Raw genomic sequence first — 19,035 nt, 5'->3', positions numbered from 1 at the left:
ATTTCCTGGCTCCCCATTATTATTTCACTGGTTTCATTGTCAAAGGGTTTAATTGCTCTCCTCTTGAATTTACATATTCAAATCACCTCTTGGTGTTTAATTGTTACTTTGCTCTCATGGTTTATTTTCTCCTTTAATATTTTCTTGGTCATCTTTTGTTGACTTTTAAAATTTTCCCAATTCTATAATTGTCACTGATCTTTGCCACAAAGTATATTTTTCCTCTCAATTTGGTAATGGTCTTAATGTCCTTGGTTAGCCATAGTTACTTTATCCCCTTTCTAGAATCCCACTTCCTCACTGGATTATTTCTTTGCTGTGAGACACAACCTATTTTTCTGCCATTGTTCATCATAGAACATAGAACAGTACAGCGCAGAACAGGCCCTTCGGCCCTCGATGTTGCACCAACCTGTGAACTATTCTCGGCTCGTCCCCCTACACTATCCCATCATCATCCATTTGCTTATCCAAGGATTGTTTAAATCTCCCTAATGTGGCTGAGTTACTACATTGGCAGGCAGGGCATTCCACACCTTACCACTCTGAATAAAGAACCTGCCTCTGACATCTGTTTTAAATCTATCACCCCTCAATTTGTAGTTCTGCCCCCTCGTACAAGCTGACGTCATCATCCTAGGAAAAAGACTTTCACTGTCTACCCTATCTAATCTTCTGATCATCTACATTTCTATCAAATCCCCTCTTCACCTTCTTTTTTCGAATGAGAACAGACTCAAGTCTCTCAGCCTTTCCTCATAAGACCTACCCTCTAGACCAGGCAACATCCTGGTAAATCTCCTCTGCACCTTTTGCAATGCTTTCCACATCCTTCCTGTAATGGGGCAACCAGAACTGTACATAATATTCCAAGTGTGGCTGCACTAATGTTTTTTTATAGATGCAGCATGACATTACAGCTCCAGAACTCAATCCTCTACCAATTAAACCTAACACACCATATACTTTCTTAACAGCACTATCACCCTGGGTGGCAACTTTCAGGGATCTATGCACATGGACTCCAAGATCCCTCTGCACATCCGCAATACTTTCTATTGACCCAGTGTTCTGCCTTCCTGTTATTCTTCCCAAAGTGAATCACCTCACATTTAGCTCCATTTGCCACCTCTCAGCCCAATTCTGTAATTTATCCAAGTCCTCCTGCAACCTGCACCATTCTTCCACACTGCACCGACTCCACCGACTTTAGTGTCATCTGCAAACTTATCGTCCCATCCACCTATGCCTGCGAATAAGTCATTTATAAAAATAACAAACAGCAGTGATCCCAAAACATCCTTGTGGCACACCACTAGTAACCTGACTCCAGGCTGAATATTTTCCATCAAATACCACTGGCTGCCTTCTTTCAGAAAGCCAGTTTCTAATCCAAACTGTTCAATCACCGTCAATCCCAAACCTCTGCATTTTCTCCAACATTCTACCATATGGAACCTTATCGAAGGCTTTACTGAAGCCCATGGAAGGGCTTTTGCCCAAAACATTGATTTTACTGCTTCCTAATGAAGGGCTTTTGCCCGAAACATAGATTTTACTGCTCCTCGGTTGCTGCCTGAACTGATGTGCTTTTCCATCACCACTCTAATCTAAATTCTGGTTTCCAGCATCTGCAGTCATTATTTTTACCTCTATGTACACCACGTCAACTGGCCTAACCTCATCCGCATGCTTGGTCACCATCTCAAACAAATTCAGTGAGGTTTGTGAGACATCACCTGCCTTTGACAAAACTATGTTATCTATCAGGGATGACAGTGGAGGAACAATGGCAGGTATTTCTGGATATAATGCAGAAGATGCAGGATCAGTTCATTCCAAAAAGGAAGAAAGATCTTATGAGGAGGCAGCGGTGGCCGTGGCAGACGAGGGAAGTTAAGAAACATATAAAGTTAAAAGAGAAAAAGTATAACGTAGCAAAGATAAGTGGGAAAACGGAGGACTGGGAAGCTTTTAAAGAACAATAGAGGATTACTAAGAAGGAAATACGCAGAGATAAAATGAGGTACGAAGGTAAACTGACCAAAAATATAAAGGAGGATAGTAAAAGCTTTTTTAGGGATGTAAAGGGGAAAAAATGGTTAAGACTAAAATTGGGCCCTTGAAGACAGAAACAGGGGAATACATTACAGGGAACAAAGAAATGGCAGAAGAGTTGAATTGATACTTCAGATCTGTGTTCACTGGGGAAGACACAAGCAATCTCCCTGAGGTAACTGGCTGAAGGACCTGAACTGAAGGGAATTCATATTTGCCAGGAATTGGTGTTGGAGAGACTCTTAGGTCTGAAGGTTGATAAGTCCCCAGGGCCTGATGGTCTACATCCCAGAGCACTGAAGGAGGTGGCTCGAGAAATTGTGGATGCGTTGGTGATTATTTTCCAGAGTTCAATAGATTCAGGATCAGTTCCTGTGGATTGGAGGGTGGCTAATGTTGTACCACTTTTTAAGAAAGGAGCGAGAGAGAAAGCAGGAAATTATAGACCAGTTAGTCTGACCTCAGTGGTGGGAAAGATGCTGGAGTCAATTATAAAGGATGAAATTACGACACATCTGTAACAGGATAGGTCAGAGTCAGCATGGATTTATGAAGGGGAAATTATGCTTGACTAATCTTCTGGAATTTTTTGAGGATGTAACTCTGAAGATGGACAAGGAAGATCCAGTGGATGTAGTGTAGCTGGACTTTCAGAAAGCCTTTGATAAAGTCCCACATCGGAGGTTAGTGAGCAAAATTAGGGCGCATGGTACTGGGGGCAAAGTACTAACTTGGATTGAAAATTAGTTGGCTGACAGGAAACAAAGAGTAGTGATAAACGGCTTCCTTTCGGAATGGCAGGCGGTGACCAGTGGGGAACCGCAGGGATCAGTGCTGGGACCGCAGCTTTTTACAATATATATTAATGATATAGAAGATGGTATTAATAGTAACATTAGCAAGTTTGCTGATGATACTAAGCTGGGTGGCAGGGTGAAATGTGAGGAGGATGTTAGGAGATTACAGGGTGACCTGGACAGGTTAGGTGAGTGGACAGATGCATAGCAGATGCAGTTTAATGTATGGTTATCCACTTTGGTGGCAAGAACAGGAAGGCAGATTACTACCTAAATGGAATCAAGTTCGGTAAAGGGGCAGTACAAAGAGATCTGGGTATTCTTGTACACCAGTCAATGAAGGTAAGCATGCAGTTACAGCAGGTAGTGAAGAAGGCTAATAACATGTTGGCCTTCATAACAAGAGGGATTGAGTATGAAAGCAAAGAGGTCCTTCTGTAGCTGTACAGGGCCCTGGAGAGACCACACTTGGAATACTGTGCGCAGTTCTGGTCTCCAAATTTGAGGAAAGACATTCTGGCTATTGAGGGAGTGCAGCGTAGGTTCACGAGGTCAATTCCTGGAATGGCGGGACTATCTTATGTTGAAAGACTGGAGCGACTGGGCTTGTATACCCTTGAGTTTAGAAGACTGAGAGGGGATCTGATTGAGACGTATAAGATTATGAAAGGATTGGACACTCTGGATGCCGATGGGTGAGTCCCGAACCAGAGGACACAGTTTAAAAATAAGGAGTAGGCCATTTAGGACAGAGATGAGGAGAAACTTCTTCACCCTGAGAGTGGTGGCTGTGTGGAATGCTCTGCCCCAGAAGGCAGTGGAGGCCCAGACTCTGGATTTGTTTAAGAAAGAGTTGGATAGAGCTCTCAAGGATAGTGGAATCAAGGGTTATGGAAATAAAGCAGGAACATTATACTGATTGAGGATATCAGCCATGATCGTAATGAATGGTGGTGCAGGCTCGAAGGGCAGAATGGCCTACTCCTGCACCTATTGTCTATCTGAAATCAAATTGTTGCGTGCTCGATGATTATAAATCCTGCCTCTTATTATCCTTTCCAAAACTTTTCCTACAACAGATGTAAGGATGACTGGTCTCTAATTACCTGGGAGAAAGTGACTGCAGATGCTGGAGATCAGAACTGAAAATGTGTTGCTGGAAAAGCACAGCAGGTCAGGCAGCATCCAAGGAGCAGGAGAATTGACGTTTCGGGCATGAGCACTTCTTCAGGAATGAGGAATGTGTGCCAAGCAGGCTAAGATAAAAGGTAGACAGGAGGGACTTGGGGGAGGGGCGTTGGAAATGCAATAGGTGGAAGGAGGTTAAGGTGAGGGTGATAGGCCGGAGTGGGGGTGGGGGCGGAGAGGTCAGGAAGAAGATTGCAGGTTAGGAAGGTGGTGCTGAGTTCGAGGGTTGGGACTGAGACAAGGTGGGGGGAGGGGAAATGAGTAAACTGGAGAAATCTGAGTTCATCCCTTGTGTTTGGAGGGTTCCTAGGCAGAAGATGAGGCGCTCTTCCTCCAGCCGTCGTGTTGATATGGTCTGGCGATGGAGGAGTCCAAGACCTGCATGTCCTTGGTGGAGTGGGAGGGGGAGTTGAAGTGTTGAGCCACGGGGTGGTTAGGTTGGTTGGTCCGGGTGTCCCAGAGGTGTTCTCTGAAACGTTTCGCAAGTAGGCGGCCTGTCTCACCAATATAGAGGAGGCCACATCGGGTGCAGCGGATGCAGTAAATGATGTGTGTGGAAGTGCAGGTGAATTTGTGGCGGATATGGAAGGATCCCTTGGGGCCTTGGAGGGAAGTAAGGGGGGAGGTGTGGGCGCAAGTTTTGCATTTCTTGTGGTTGCAGGGGAAGGTGCCAGGAGTGGAGGTTGGGTTGGTGGGGGGTGTGGACCTGACGAGGGAGTCACGGAGGGAGTGGTCTTTTCGGAACGCTGATAGGGGAGGGGAGGGAAATATATCCCTGGTGGTGGGGTCCGTTTGGAGGTGACGGAAATGACGACCAATGATACGATGTATATGGAGGTTGGTGGGGTGGTAGGTGAGGGCCAGTGGGGTTCTGTCCTGGTGGCGATTGGAGGGGCAGGGCTCAAGAGCGGAGGAACGGGAAGTGGAGGAGATGCGGTGGACAGCAACGTCGATCACGTGTGGGGGGAAATTGCGGTCTTTGAAGAAGGAGGCCATCTGGGTTGTACAGTATTGGAACTGGTCCTTCTGGGAGCAGATGTGGTGGAGACGAAGGAATTGGGAATATGGGATGGCGTTTTTATAGAGGGCAGGGTGGGAGGAGGTGTAGTCTAGGTAGCTGTGGGAGTCGGTAAGTTTATAGTAAATGTCCGTGTTGATTCGGTCGCCCGAGATAGAAATGGAGAGGTCTGTGAAGGGGAGGGAGGAGTCTGAGACGGTCCAGGTAAATTTGAGGTCGGGGTGGAAGGTGTTGGTAAAGTGGATGAACTGTTCAACCTCCTCGTGGGAGCACGAGGCAGCGCCGATACAGTCATCGATTTGGCGGAGGAAAAGGTGGGGTTGGTGCCAGTGTAGCTGCGGAAGATGGACTGTTCCACATATCCTACGAAGAGGCAGGCATAGCTGAGGCCCATGCGGGTGCCCATGGCTACTCCTTTGGCTTGGAGGAAGTGGGAGGATTGGAAAGAGAAGTTGTTCAGGGTGAGGACCAGTTCAGTCAGTCGAAGGAGGGTGTCAGTGGAAGGGTACTGGTTGGTACGGCGGGAAAGGAAGAAGCGGAGGGCTTTGAGTCCTTCGTGATGGGGGATGGAGGTGTACAGGGACTGGATGTCCATGGTGAAGATAAGGCGTTGGGGACCGGGGAAGCGAAAATCATGGAGGAGGTGGAGGGCGTGGGTGGTGTCCCGAACGTAGGTGGGGAGTTCTTGGACTAAGAAGGACAGGACCATGTCGAGGTATGCAGAGATGAGTTCGGTGGGGCAGCAGCAGGCTGAGACAATGGGTCGACCGGAGCAGTCAGGTTTGTGGATTTTGTGCAGGAGGTAGAAACGGGCGGTACGGGGTTGTGGGACTATGAGGTTGGAGGCGGTGGATGGGAGATCCCCTGAGGTGATGAGGTTATGGATGGCCTGGGAGATGATGGTCTTTCCAATCCTCCCACTTTCTCCAAAGCAAAGGAGTAGCCATGGGGACCTGCATGGGCCACAGCTATGCATGCCTCTTTGTAGGATATGTGGAACAGCAACACTGGCACCACCCCCCACCTTTTCCTCCGCTACATCGATGACTGTATCGGCGCTGCCTCGTGCTCCCACAAGGAGGTTGAACAGTTCATCCACTTTACCAACACCTTCCACCCCGACCTCAAATTTACCTGGACCGTCTCAGACTCCTCTCTCCCCTTCCTAGACCTCTCCATTTCTACCTCAGGCGACCGAATCAACACGGACATTTACTATAAACTGACCGACTCCCACAGCTACCTAGACTACACCTCCTCCCACCCTGCCCTCTGTAAAAACGCCATCCCATATTCCCAATTCCTTCGTCTCCGCCGCATCTGCTCCCAGAAGGATCAGTTCCAATACCGTACAACTCAGATGGCCTCCTTCTTCAAAGACTGCAAAATCCCCCCAGACGTGATCGACGATGCTCTCCACTGCATCTCCTCCACTTCCCGCTCCTCCGCCCTTGAGCCCTGTCCCTCCAATCGCCACCAGGACAGAACCCCACTGGTCCTCACCTACCACCCCACCAACCTCCATATACATCGTATCATTGGTCGTCATTTCCGCCACCTCCAAACAGACCCCACCACCAGGGATATATTTCCCTCCCCTCCCCCTATCAGCGTTCTGAAAAGACCACTCCCTCTGTGACTCCCTCATCAGGTCACACCAACTCAACCTCCACTCCCGGCACCTTCCCCTGCAACCGCAAGAAATGCAAAACTTGCGCCCACACCTCTCCCCTCACTTCCCTCCAAGGCCCCAAGGGATCCTTCCATATCCGCCACAAATTCACCTGCACCTCCACACACATCATTTACTGCATCCGCTGCACCCAATGTAACCTCCTCTATATTGGGGAGACAGGCCGCCTACTTGCGAAACGTTTCAGAGAACACCTCTGGGACACCCGGACCAACCAACCCAACCACCCCATGGCTGAACACTTCAACTCCCCCTCCCACTCCACCAAGGACATGGGGGACTCCTCCATCGCCAGACCATATCAACACGACGGCTGGAGGAAGAGCGCCTCATCTTCTGCCTAGGAACCCTCCAACCACAAGGGATGAACTCAGATTTCTCCAGTTTACTCATTCCCCTCCCCCCACCTTGTCTCAGTCCCAACCCTCGAACTCAGCACCACCTTCCTAACCTGCAATCTTCTTCCTGACCTCTCTGCCCCCACCCCCACTCCGGCCTATCACCCTCACCTTAACCTCCTTCCACCTATCGCATTTCCACCTATCGCCCCTCCCCCAAGTCCCTCCTGTCTACCTTTTATCTTAGCCTGCTTGGCATACTTTCCTCATTCCTGAAAAAGGGCTCACGTTGATTCTCCTGCTCCTCTAATCACCTGGGTCATCTCTACGACCCTTCTTGAACAAGGGCACAACATTTGCAATCCTCTGGTACTAAACTCATAGACAATGGCGACTTAAAGATCAAAGCCAAAGTTTCAGCCATTTCCTCCCGAGGTTCCCAGAGAATCCTCGGCAAAATCCCATCCAGTCCAGGGGACTTGTCTACTTTCATTCTTTCTAGAATTTATATCACCTCTTCCTTACGAACCTCGATCCTTTCTAGTCTAATATCTCGTATCTCATTCTCCTCCTCTACAAGATTCTCCTTTTCCTGAGTGAAAACCGATGAGAAATATTCATTTAGCACCTCTCCGATGTCCACAGGATCCACACACAACTTCCCACTTCTGTCTTTGACTGGCCCTATTCCTACCCTAGTAATCCTTTTATTCCTCACATACCTATAGAAAGCTTTAGAGTTTTCCTTTATTCTATCTACTAAAGACTGCTCATGTCCTCTCTTTGCTCTTCTTAACTCTCTCTTTAAATCCTTTCTAGCTGATCTGTAACTCTCCATCACCTCATTTGAACCATCTTGTCTCATCATTACATAAGCCTCCTTCTTCTGCTTAACAAGAGATGCAATTTCTGTAGTAAACCACGGTTCCCTTACTTTATCACTTTCTCCCTGCCTGTCAGGGACATACCTTTCAAGGACGCGCAATATCTGTTCCTTAAACCAGCTCCGCATTTCAATTGTCCCCATCCCCTGCATTTTGCCCATTCTATGCCTCCAAACACTTGCCTAATCGCATTATAATTACTTTTGCCTCATTGATAACTCTTGCCCTGTGGCATGGAGCTGTCCCCTTCCAGCGCTAAACTAAATGTAACTGAATTATAGTCACTCTCTCCACAGTAGTCACCTACCACTATATCAAAGACCTGGCCTGGTTCATTTCCAAGCACCAGATCTAGTGTGGCCTCCCCTCTTGTCAGCCCTTCGACATACTGTGTTAGGAAACCCTCCTGCACACATTGGACAACAACTGATCCATCCGATGTACTAGAGTTACAGCATTTCCAGTCAATGTTGGGGAATTATGGGGGATGTCGCTCATAATGACCATCCTGTTCCTTTCAGTCCTACTCAGAATTATTTTGCCAATCAATTGACATTTTTTGGTAAACTCCTTTCCCAGTTCACTGCAGCCAACTCTGTCTTCATTCCCATGTACATACCCTTGTTTAAATTTTGAATAGTTGTTTCTGACCCAAATTTCTCACTCTCAAACTGATTGCTAAATTCTACCATACTATGGTCAATACCTCCTCAGGGATCTTTTATTCTGACATTATTTGTTAAACCTGCCTCATTACACATTACCAGATCCACAATAGCTTGATCCCTGGTTGGATCATATTGGTTGAGAACACTGTCCCTTACATTCCTTGAATTCTTCTTTATGGCTACCTCTGCCAATCCACAGAAAGCTTAAAGTCACCAATCAATGTATTGTCTTTTTACACACCCTCATTATAGAATATAGAAAAGTACAGCACAGAACAGGCACTTAGTCCCATGATGTTGTGCTGAGACTTAATCCTAATGTAAAATATAGTAACCTACGCACCCCTCAACACACTGCTATCCATGTGCATGTCCAGCAGTCGCTTAAATGTCCCCAATGACTTCGCTTCTGCCACCTCAGTTGTCTACGCATTCCGTGCACTCCCAACTTTCTGCGTAAAGAACCTACCTCTGATGTCTCCTTTATACCTTCCTCCTAATATCTTCTCATTTATTCTCTGTACCATAGAGTCATAGAGATGTACTGCATGGAAACAGACCCTTCAGTCCAACCTGTCCATGCCGACCAGCTATCCCAACCCAATCTAGTCTCACCTGCTAGCACCCGGCCCATATGCCTCCAAACCCTTCCTATTCATATACCCATCCAAATGCCTCTTAAATGTTGCAATTGTACCAGCCTCCACCACTTCCTCTGGCAGCTCATTCCATATATGTGCCACCCTCTGCGTGAAAAGGTTGTCCCTTAGATCTTTTTTATATCTTTCCCCTCTCATCCGAAACCTATGCCCTCGAGTTCTGGACTCCCCGACCCCAGGGAAAAGACTTTGTCTATTTACCCTAACCATGCCCCTCATAATTTTGTATATCTCTATAAGCCTCCGATGCTCCAGGGAAAACAGCCCCAGCCTCTAACCCTGGCAACATCCTTGTAAATCTTTTCTGAACCCTTTCAAGTTTCACAACATCTTTCCAATAGGAAGGAGGCCAGAATTGCACGCAATATTCCAACAGTTGCCTAACCAATGTCCTGTACAGCCACAACATGACCTCCCAACCCCTGTACTCAATACTCTGACCAATAAAGGAAAGCATACCAAATGCCTTCTTCACTATCCTATCTATCTGCGACTCCACTTTCAAGGAGCTATGAACTTGCACTCCAAGGTCTCTTTGTTCAGCAACACTCCTTAGGACCATTAAGCATACAAGTCCTGCTAAGATTTGCTTTCCCAAAATGCAGCACCTCACATTTATCTGAATTAAACTCCATCTGCCACTTCTCAGCCCATTGGCCCATCTGGTCCAGATTCTGTTGTAATCTGAAGTAACCCTCTTCGCTGTCCACTACACCTCCAATTTTGGTGTCATCTGCAAACTTACTAACTGTATCTCTTTTGCTCGCATCCAAATCATGGATTTGTAAATGACAAAAAATAGAGTGCCCAGCACCGATTCTTGTGGCACTCCACTGGTCACAGGCCTCCAGTCTGAAAAACAACCCTCCACCACCACCCTCTATTTTCTACCTTTGAGCCAGTTCTGTATCCAAATGGCTAGTTCTCCCTGTATTCCATGAGATCTAACCTCGCTAATCAGTCTCCCATGGGGAACCTTGTCGAACGCCTTACTGAAGTCCATATAGATCACATCTACTGCTCTGCTCTCATCGATCTTCTTTGTTACTTCTTCAAAAAACTCAATCAAGTTTGTGGACATGATTTCCCACGCACAAAGCCACGTTGACTATCCCTAATCAGCCCTTGCACTGTGTGACTACTATTAGGGAGCCTCTAGATGACTACAACAACGTTCCCTTATTTTTTTCTTACCTCCTCCCATATGGATTCTACATCTTCCGATCCAAGATTATTTCTTGTTATTGTACTAATTCCATCCTGTACTAAGAATGCCATATCACCATTCTTCCCTTCCTGCCAGTTCTTTCAAAAGGTCTCTACCCCTGAATGTTCAGTTCTCAATTTCAACTTCCATATGACCATATCTCTATAATGATTATTACCCATTAATCTCCATTTATGCAGTGAATTAGTTTCTTTTATGCATTCACTCAAGTAAGTAGTACCAGATGACAACAACTGGATCCCTCTTCTCCAGCTTCCTGTCCAGCCTAGATGAGATGTCCTTCACCCAAAATGTGCAGCGTAGTCTTTAATGACAGTAAATGACATTATCTCCAAGAAGAGAAGAATTTACTTTTAATTAGAGTCATAGAGATGTACAGCATGGAAACAGACCCTTCAATCCAACCTGTCCATGCCAACCAGCGATCCCAACCCAGTCTAGTCCCACCTGCCAGTGCCCGGCCCATACCCCTCCAAACCCTTCCTATTCATATACCCATCCAAATGCCTCTTAAATGTTGCAATTGTACCAGCCGCCACCACTTCCTCTGGCAGCTCATTCCATACACGTCCCACCCTCTGAAAAAGTTGTCCCTTAGGTCTCTTTTATATCTTTCTCCTCTCACCCTAAACCTATGCCCTCTAGTTCTGCACTCACCGACCCCAAGGACACTTTGTCTATTTATCCTATCCATGCCCCTCATAATTTTGTAAACCTTTATAAGGTCACCCCTGAAGCCTCCGACACTCCAGGGAAAACAGCCCCAGCCTGTTCAGCCTCTCCCTGTAGCTCAAATCCTCCAACCCTGGCAATATCCTTGTCAATCTTTTCTGAACCCTGTCATGTTTCGCAACATATTTCCGATAGGAAGGAGACCAGAATTGCGCACAATATTCCAACAGTGGCCTAACCAATGTCCTGTACAGCTGCAATATGATCTCCCAACTCCTGCATTCAATACTCTGAATGTTTGTAATTCTTATCATGGAGAGGCTATAGAAGGTTGAATATGGTTAAGGTGGCGATTGATAGATTTCTGATTTCCACTTGTGTACAGGGATGTTGGGTTCGGGGTGTGTAAAAGGAACTGCAGTGTTTGATCAACAATGATCTTATTGAATGGTGGAGCAGTCTTGATGGGCTGAGTGGCTACCTATGTTCCTGCGTCTTTCACTCCTAACCCACTGTATTTTGGGTCAGATAACTGTTGGAGCCGTTAGCAGCAAGGCAAACCAAATTGGGTTTTGATGGTCTCCTTTGTCCTTTTTTATCTACTTTCCTTTGTGTTAACTCAACTGGAATGTTCAATGCAAAGAGTAGAGATGCGATAACATTACGAGTTTGCATTTGTTTACTCACATGGTCGTCACTGGCTGGCCAGATTGTTGCACGTCCCTGGTTGCCCTTGCGAAGGTGGTGATGAGCTGCTACCTTGAACCACTGCAGTCCAAATGCCGTAGGTTGACTCTCAACGTCATTAAGAGAAGGAGTGTCAGGATGGTGAATAACTTGGAGGGGAACTTGCAAATGGTGGTGTTTCCATGTACTTGTTGCCCTTGTCAAAGAACAAAGAAAGTTACAGCGCAGGAACAGGCCTTTTGGCCCTCCAAGCCTGCGCCGATCCAGTTCCTCGATCTAAACCTGTCACCTATTCTCTAAAGATCTGTATCCCTCTGCTCCCTGCCCATTCACGTATCTATCTAGATACATCTTAGATGACGCTGTTGTGTGCACCTCTACCACGTCAACGTTTCATGAACCCATCACCCTCTGCGTAAAGAACTTACCATGCATATCTCTCTTAAACTTTTCCCCTCTCACCTTGAACTCATGACTGCTAGTAATTGAGTCCCCCACTCTGGGGGGAAAAGGCTTTTTGCTAACCACCTTCTCTATACCTCTCATGATTTTGTAGACCTCAGTCAGGTCCCCCCTCAACTCTGTCTCTCTAATGAAAATAATTCAGGACATCGCTCCCAGGAAGGACAATGGAAGCTCCTTACTAGTTCAAAGGAGGCATGCTCACCTACCTGCAAAGAGAACTGGAATCTCTTGATCACACTGATACCGTCAGGATGTTGCATTTTATCAACAATCAGGACATTCTGCCAATAACTGTTTTTCAATTATTGTAATTGTAACCGGATTACTGAATTTTCAAAATATATTGTATCTTTCCCCATTTTAATTAACCTCATTGTACAAGATTCCTATAAAACCTGGCTTCATCCTCAGCTCGAAGAAGAGAATTCTCGGCTACCTGGACAGATTGTCTGTGCTATTTCAGCTTGGTCAATTTTTCTTCCGCGATATCGCCTTACTAATAAACTATTTGTCAATTTCACTTCGCACTGTGCTTTGTAATCTCTAATTTATTCGGCTAATTTCTCCAACACTTCTTCAGGGTACAATGGACCTGATTTCCATACAGATCTCTGTACAGTGGTTAGCACTGCTGCCTTACAGCACCAGGGACCCAGGTTCGATTCTAGCCATGGGCGACTGTCTGTGTGGCGTTTGCACATTCTCCCTTTGTCTGCGTGGGTTTTCTCTGAGTGGTCCGGTTTCCTCCCACGGTCCAAAGATGTGCAGGTCAGGTGAATTGGCCATTCTAAATTGTCCATAATGTTAGGTGCATTAGTCAGAGGGATATGGGTCTGGGCGGGTTACTCTTCAGAGGGTAGGTGTGGACTTGTTGGACCGAAAGGCCTGTTTCCACACTGTAGGGAATCTAATTTACCATATAGTTCACTCTGAATTGGATCTTCCCAAATGCACCACCTCATATTTGCCCAGATTGAATTCAATCTGCCTTTTCTCCTTCCAACTCTCCAATCGATCTATATTCTGCTGCATTCTCTGACCTATCCCTTCACTATCTGCAATCCACCAATCTTCATGTCATCTGCAAACCTGCTAATCAGACCACCATTACCTTCCTGGAGATTATTTATGTATATCACAAACAACAGTGGTCCCAACACGAAGCCTGTATAACACCACTGGTCACAATTCTCCATTTTGTGAAACTCCTTTCCACTACTACGCTCTGTCTGCTGCTGCCCAGCCAGTTCTCTATCCATCTAACCACTACACCCTTGTGACTTCACTTTCTCCATCAGCCTACCATGGGGTACCTTATCAAACACCTTACTGAAGTGCTTCTAGATCTACATGGTCCTGTATTTGGAAGCTGCAGTCTAAGAATCTTTGGTGAATTTCTGCAGTGCACCTTATAGATAGTACACTCTGCTGCTACTGAACGTTGGCAGTGGAAGGAGTGGATGCTTGTGGAGGCAGTGTCAAACAAGCAGGCTGCTTTGTCCTGGATGGTGCCAAGTTTCTTGAGTGTTGCTGGAGCTGCGTCCATCCAGTTAAGTGGGGAGTATTCCATTACACTTGTGACTAGTACTTTGTGGACAGGATTTGGTCCAGGAATTCAAGAGGTGAATTAATCACTGCAGTATTCCTAGCTGTATTTGTAGCCATTGTATTTATCTGGCATTGCCAATTGAGTTTCAGGATGTTGATAGTGGGGGATTCAGTGATGGTAACACCACTAAATGTCAAAGGGCAGTGGTTATTTTGTCTATTAATGGCTATGACCATAGCCTAGTTTTGTCTCGGTATTTCTTGGAAATGGCTGATAGTCATTGTCTCATTTTTAAACATTTCTATCTGTTTCAAAAAATTAATCAAATTATCCAAATGGGAGAAACAAAACACAAACTGATAACCTCATAGGTCTTTACAGTTTAACTTAACTTCTTTTTCCAGGCAGATAAAACATGGATAATCAAAAGTGGGGAGAAGAAATCATGGAAACACAGTGCAGTAGAATCAGTCTGAATCTCACGAGTTTGAGTTGTTTCTTTCAGATTGTATTCATTTCTTTTAATTCTTTACTGTTGTCACAAAGTTGTTTGCACATCAATGCACATTTTCTGTCACTAGTTGAGAATGTATCTTTCCAAAATCTTTGAAGTTTCACCAGAGGATTTGCAGAGAAAGGTGAATGGAAGAAAACTAGCTGTTACTGGGGACTTCCTGGTACTTCTGCAAAAGCTAAAGCTCTAGGTCGTTTTTGATGCTTTCTCAAGGTGTTTTCCACTGCACTGGCCACATACAGGCTGTGGTCACCTGGTCAGGAGGCAATCAAAATATTGTTGCTCCTTAGTTCATAACCCATTGGTTCCATGGCATTTGATTATTCTCACTGCCCCAAGAAAAACACCAAATTGTATATGATTCACAAAGTGTTCCAATAACAAGACCTTTTGAAACTGCAGCCACTTTGCACAGCCTCCTTGGTTTATAGCTGCGCCTTCCTTTGTGACATAAAAGAAATTTTAAACATGTGGTCTTTACTATAATATGATTTTGTGTATGTATGTTGCATGTTATTTTCTGGGAAGTGAAGCCATTGCTGAAGGTGTTTGAGAGGTGACACTGAATTGGATCTGAAAGTGAGGACTGCAGATGCTGAAGATCAGAATCGAAAAGTGTGGTGCTGGAAAAGCACAGCAGCAGGTCAGGCAGCATCTGAGGAGTAGGAGAGTCAACGTTTCGGGCAATGAAGGGCTTATGCCCGAAATGTCGACTCTACTGCTCCTTGGCTGCAGCCTGACCTGCTGTACTTTTCCAGCACCACACCTTTTGACTCTGAGTGTGCACTGTTTGAGAGGACTGGTGGGGCACTTTAAGCAAGGTTCACTGCACAGGGGTACTCCAAATACAATCCGAGTTTTTCTCATATCCCATTTTTTTCCCAAGTATCCAATAATAGAATGTTTTACTGGGATTGATTGATGCTGGTTTCATTCTATAGGAGTATGTTGCAGATCTGGTGACGGCAGATGACTCTGGGGTCCTGTGTATCTGGAAATCAGGGGAAGATTTTAAATTAATGCATAAGTTGGCAGCTTATGGGTAGGTGATGTCTTTGTCTTGTCTCACTCCAATAAGTGTAATAGAGAATCACAAAGTTGATTAATAATCTGACTGGTTTTACTTATTGCCATGTGTATTTTTTTACAAAATACAGTGAAAAATGTTGTATATGTCACCACTCTCTGGTGTCATCTCAAAACATGGAAAAATAAACCAAAACATAGAATACAAAGGCACTGCTTTCCACTGCTTATTGTTAAGCACCCCAGCATGGGCCATGAGGCTGGTAGTGAGGCACAAGTCCCCTTTACCTCACTGTCGCAGCTGGAATGAATGTCGCCACTCTTTGGTGCTGTCAAGCCTCCACCAGTTTGGTTTGAAGAGACTTTGAAACCGAAAAGCCAATGAAACAGCTACCAACCAGATTCATTCCTCCCATCGACCAACCAGGTTGTGCCCTCTGCCTGTGGCCACCTATTCCTCCTGCCTGATCCGCCCCCACTTTATCTGCAGCTCCCCTTCCACCCAACCCCAGTCCTGAAGAAGTGTTATATCCAAAACATTGACTTCTCCACCTCCTGATGTTGCCTGGCTTCCTGTGATCTTCCAGCCTTCTGCTTGTCCACCAGTTTACTTACCACTATGCATCCTTGCTGGACCTCACTAATGCAGATGCCACCATTGCTGCTGGGTACTGCACCAGCCCAAACCCGATTCCGCCATCACCAGTCCACTTCAAGCATACCTTGCCAATGCAGCAGCTGCTGATGCTGGTGGGTGTTCTACTGGGCACCAAAGCTGCCTCTGCTTCCATGAATTTGCTTTGGACGCAAACAGTGCCGGGAGCCCAAACTCACCTCTGACACAACAGCCATGAGTTGGTGCTACAACCGCTTCGTTGATGCAGAATGCAGTTCCACTACAGCTATGAGTTCGCACTGGGCCCCTGGATCTGAACTTTCCAGAGTTGACACATTTGATGCGGCACAGTGGCTTGGTGGTTAGCACTGCAGCCTCACAACACCAGGGACCTGGGTTCAATTCCAGCCTGGGGTGACTGTCTGTGTGGAGTTTGGATATTCGACCCATGTCTGCATGGGTTTTCTCCAGATGCTGCAGTTTCCTCCCACAGTCCAAAGATTTGCAGGTTAGCTAAGTTGCCCATATCATCACTGGGCTGTAAAGGTAGGTGGGGCTAACCATGGGAAATGCAGGGTTGCAGCGATAAGATAGTGGTGTGAGTGTGGGTGGGATGCTCTTCAGAGAATCGGTACAGACTTGTTGGGCCGAAAGGCCTGTTTTCCACACTGTAGGATTTCTAATTTCTAACTTTAGGAGTGCTCAGTATTTCAAATACTGGACCAGCTACCCGGAGTTAAAATCCCATCGTCCTGGCCTGCATGTACCTTTATTCCACCACACTGCACTTTTCTTTGATGAACGAGAAAGTCAATGGGTATCAGGCATAGATAGGAAAGGGGATTTAAGATCACACTAACATCAGCTTATTGAGTGGTAGAGCAAGCTCAAGGAGCTAAATGACCTGTTCCAAAGTTGTATGTTTCTATTTTGAAAAAGCTTTTTTTAAATCACTTGTGAGGTGTGGGTCCTGGCTCAACCAGCATTCATTGCTCAGCCTTAATTGCCAGGAAGGTAGTTAAGAATCAATCACATTGCAGTAGATTGAGACTCACTACTGAACCATCAGTGCTAACTAGCCAATTATTGCCTGTTTCCAGAGGCACTTGCTCATCTGTGAAGATGTGGAGTGGGATCATTGCAGCAGGATATGGGAGTGGCCAGATCCTGGTTTATGATGCAGCGACTGGTACAGTGCATGTGGAGGTGAATGCTCACGCACGCTGGATCTGCGCTCTCGACCTCGCATCTGAAAGTGGCAAGGTATCCACAAGCTTCTTTGGAGCTCTGCTGTCCTGCATGACACTGACAGGCTGTGTACTTTCTCTCCCTGCTATGTTGCTCCCTGAAGGAGTTGGATTGTTTGCATCACAAAATATGAACTTGCAGACATACTAATTAGGAGTTGACCACTCAACCTTTTGACCCTGCTCTGCAGTTCAATTGGATTAATGCGAATTATTGCACCATTCTCGATAACCTATTACTCCGTTGCCTATCAAGAATTTATCTACCTCTGCCTTAGTGATGCAGACTCTGCTTGTAGCATCCTTTGTGAAAGAAGTTCCAAAGATGCTCAACCCTCTATCAACAGTTCTGCTTATCTCTGTTTTAAATGAATGACTATTTACATTTAAATAGTAATTCCCTATTTCTAGATTTCCCCATATGAAGACATCTCCTTTTCACATCCACCCTTTCAAGGCTCCTCAGAATCTTACATTTTTCAATTAAGGTCCGTCTTATATTTCTCAACTCCAGTGGATATGAGCCTACCTCGAACAACCTTTCCTCATAAGGCAACTTACCCATTCCTGGAGTTGGTCTAGTAAATCTTCTCCAAACTGCTTCCAATGCTGTTGCATCCTTTCTTCAATAAGGAGACTAGTGTTGTCTATGGAATTCCAGATGCAGTTTCACCAGTCCCCTCTATATTTTGTATTCAGTTCATACTTTTGTATTCAATTGGAGTCGTAGTGTCATTTAGCATGGAATTAGACCTCTCTGTCCAATTCGTCTGTGCCGACCAGATATTCTGAAGTAATCTTCCCTGTTTTAAACCTAAGTTCTAAAAAAAAATCTGATCCTTTTCATCACACTACTTTACACATTCTGAAATATCATCTTAAATGTCTGCTACTGCATCTTTATTGATATAATCTACAACATAATTTGTGAGATCCCTTTACCATGTGGTAACATCTCAATTTCCAAACAGCTGCTGTCGGGAGCTGAGGATTCTTTTCTCAGGATTTGGAGGATTTATCGGAACTCTGAGTCCAACACCATTGAGGTAAGTAGGGCTTAATGTCCACAAGTGCATCATTAAACAAAATTAAACAATAGATTTATCCAGGTTTAAAATTAGTGTACATGCAGAAGCTCCTCGCCAGCTCACAAACACTGTATTGCAAACGGTCCAACCAGTTTTATCCAACTCGATTAGTTTTCAGGGAAGATCGCTGTCTTCTCCAACTGATATAACGTGTAAAGCACCCCGGACTGTATTTGAGTTCCTTGATCTTCTTGTGACAGGACCACTGGTAGTAGCCTCAGGCTCTTGCCAATATTTGTCCACTCTCCCCTTCCCTCCCCAGCTTATTGATTAGGTCTGTCCATCTGTTCCTTGGGCCTCCTCACTACCGAGACATTTTCAGCACCAATCAGCTTTATGAGAAAATAATATTGAGAATGTGGTTAGTGCTGGAGCGAAGTAAGTAGAAAGAGGAGGACGAAGTGTGGTTCCCACCTCACTGAGAGAAAGAAGTTGTGGGTGTACCATCAATCTAGCAGTTCTGTCCTTTCAACGCATGGTTTTTCCCTGTGACAACTGGTAACAGCCTCGTGCACCTGCCAAAAAGCCACGGTGGTATTTTTGATGGTCATTGTAATCTAGAAATTGAGGTAATCTGTGGGAAACCTGGATTCACGTAACACCACAGCAACTCCTGACCTCATTCGAGCTTTGGTTCAAA

General features: G+C 45.6%; 1 protein-coding gene across 1 annotated transcript in view; it reads left to right on the top strand.

Moving 5' to 3' along the window:
- LOC148152287 (WD repeat-containing protein 54-like) overlaps positions 1–18,607 on the top strand; it is an 82,164-nt gene extending 63,557 nt beyond the window's left edge. The window contains exons 4-7 of the mRNA XM_087985794.1: positions 15,360–15,460; positions 17,161–17,323; positions 18,279–18,353; positions 18,596–18,607. Of these exons, the coding sequence (XP_087841920.1) occupies positions 15,360–15,460; positions 17,161–17,323; positions 18,279–18,353; positions 18,596–18,607 (351 nt within the window). The remainder of the gene's footprint in view (positions 1–15,359; positions 15,461–17,160; positions 17,324–18,278; positions 18,354–18,595) is intronic.
- Positions 18,608–19,035: the final 428 nt, after the last annotated feature.

The sequence above is a fragment of the Chiloscyllium plagiosum genome, unplaced genomic scaffold (genome assembly GCF_037043375.1).
Source record: "Chiloscyllium plagiosum isolate Xiang-an unplaced genomic scaffold, Cpla_swu_hap1 HiC_scaffold_1, whole genome shotgun sequence".
In the NCBI taxonomy this organism is placed as follows: Eukaryota; Metazoa; Chordata; class Chondrichthyes; order Orectolobiformes; family Hemiscylliidae; genus Chiloscyllium; species Chiloscyllium plagiosum.
Note: the sequence above shows the minus strand (reverse complement) of the source record. Positions and strands in the feature narration are given on the sequence as shown.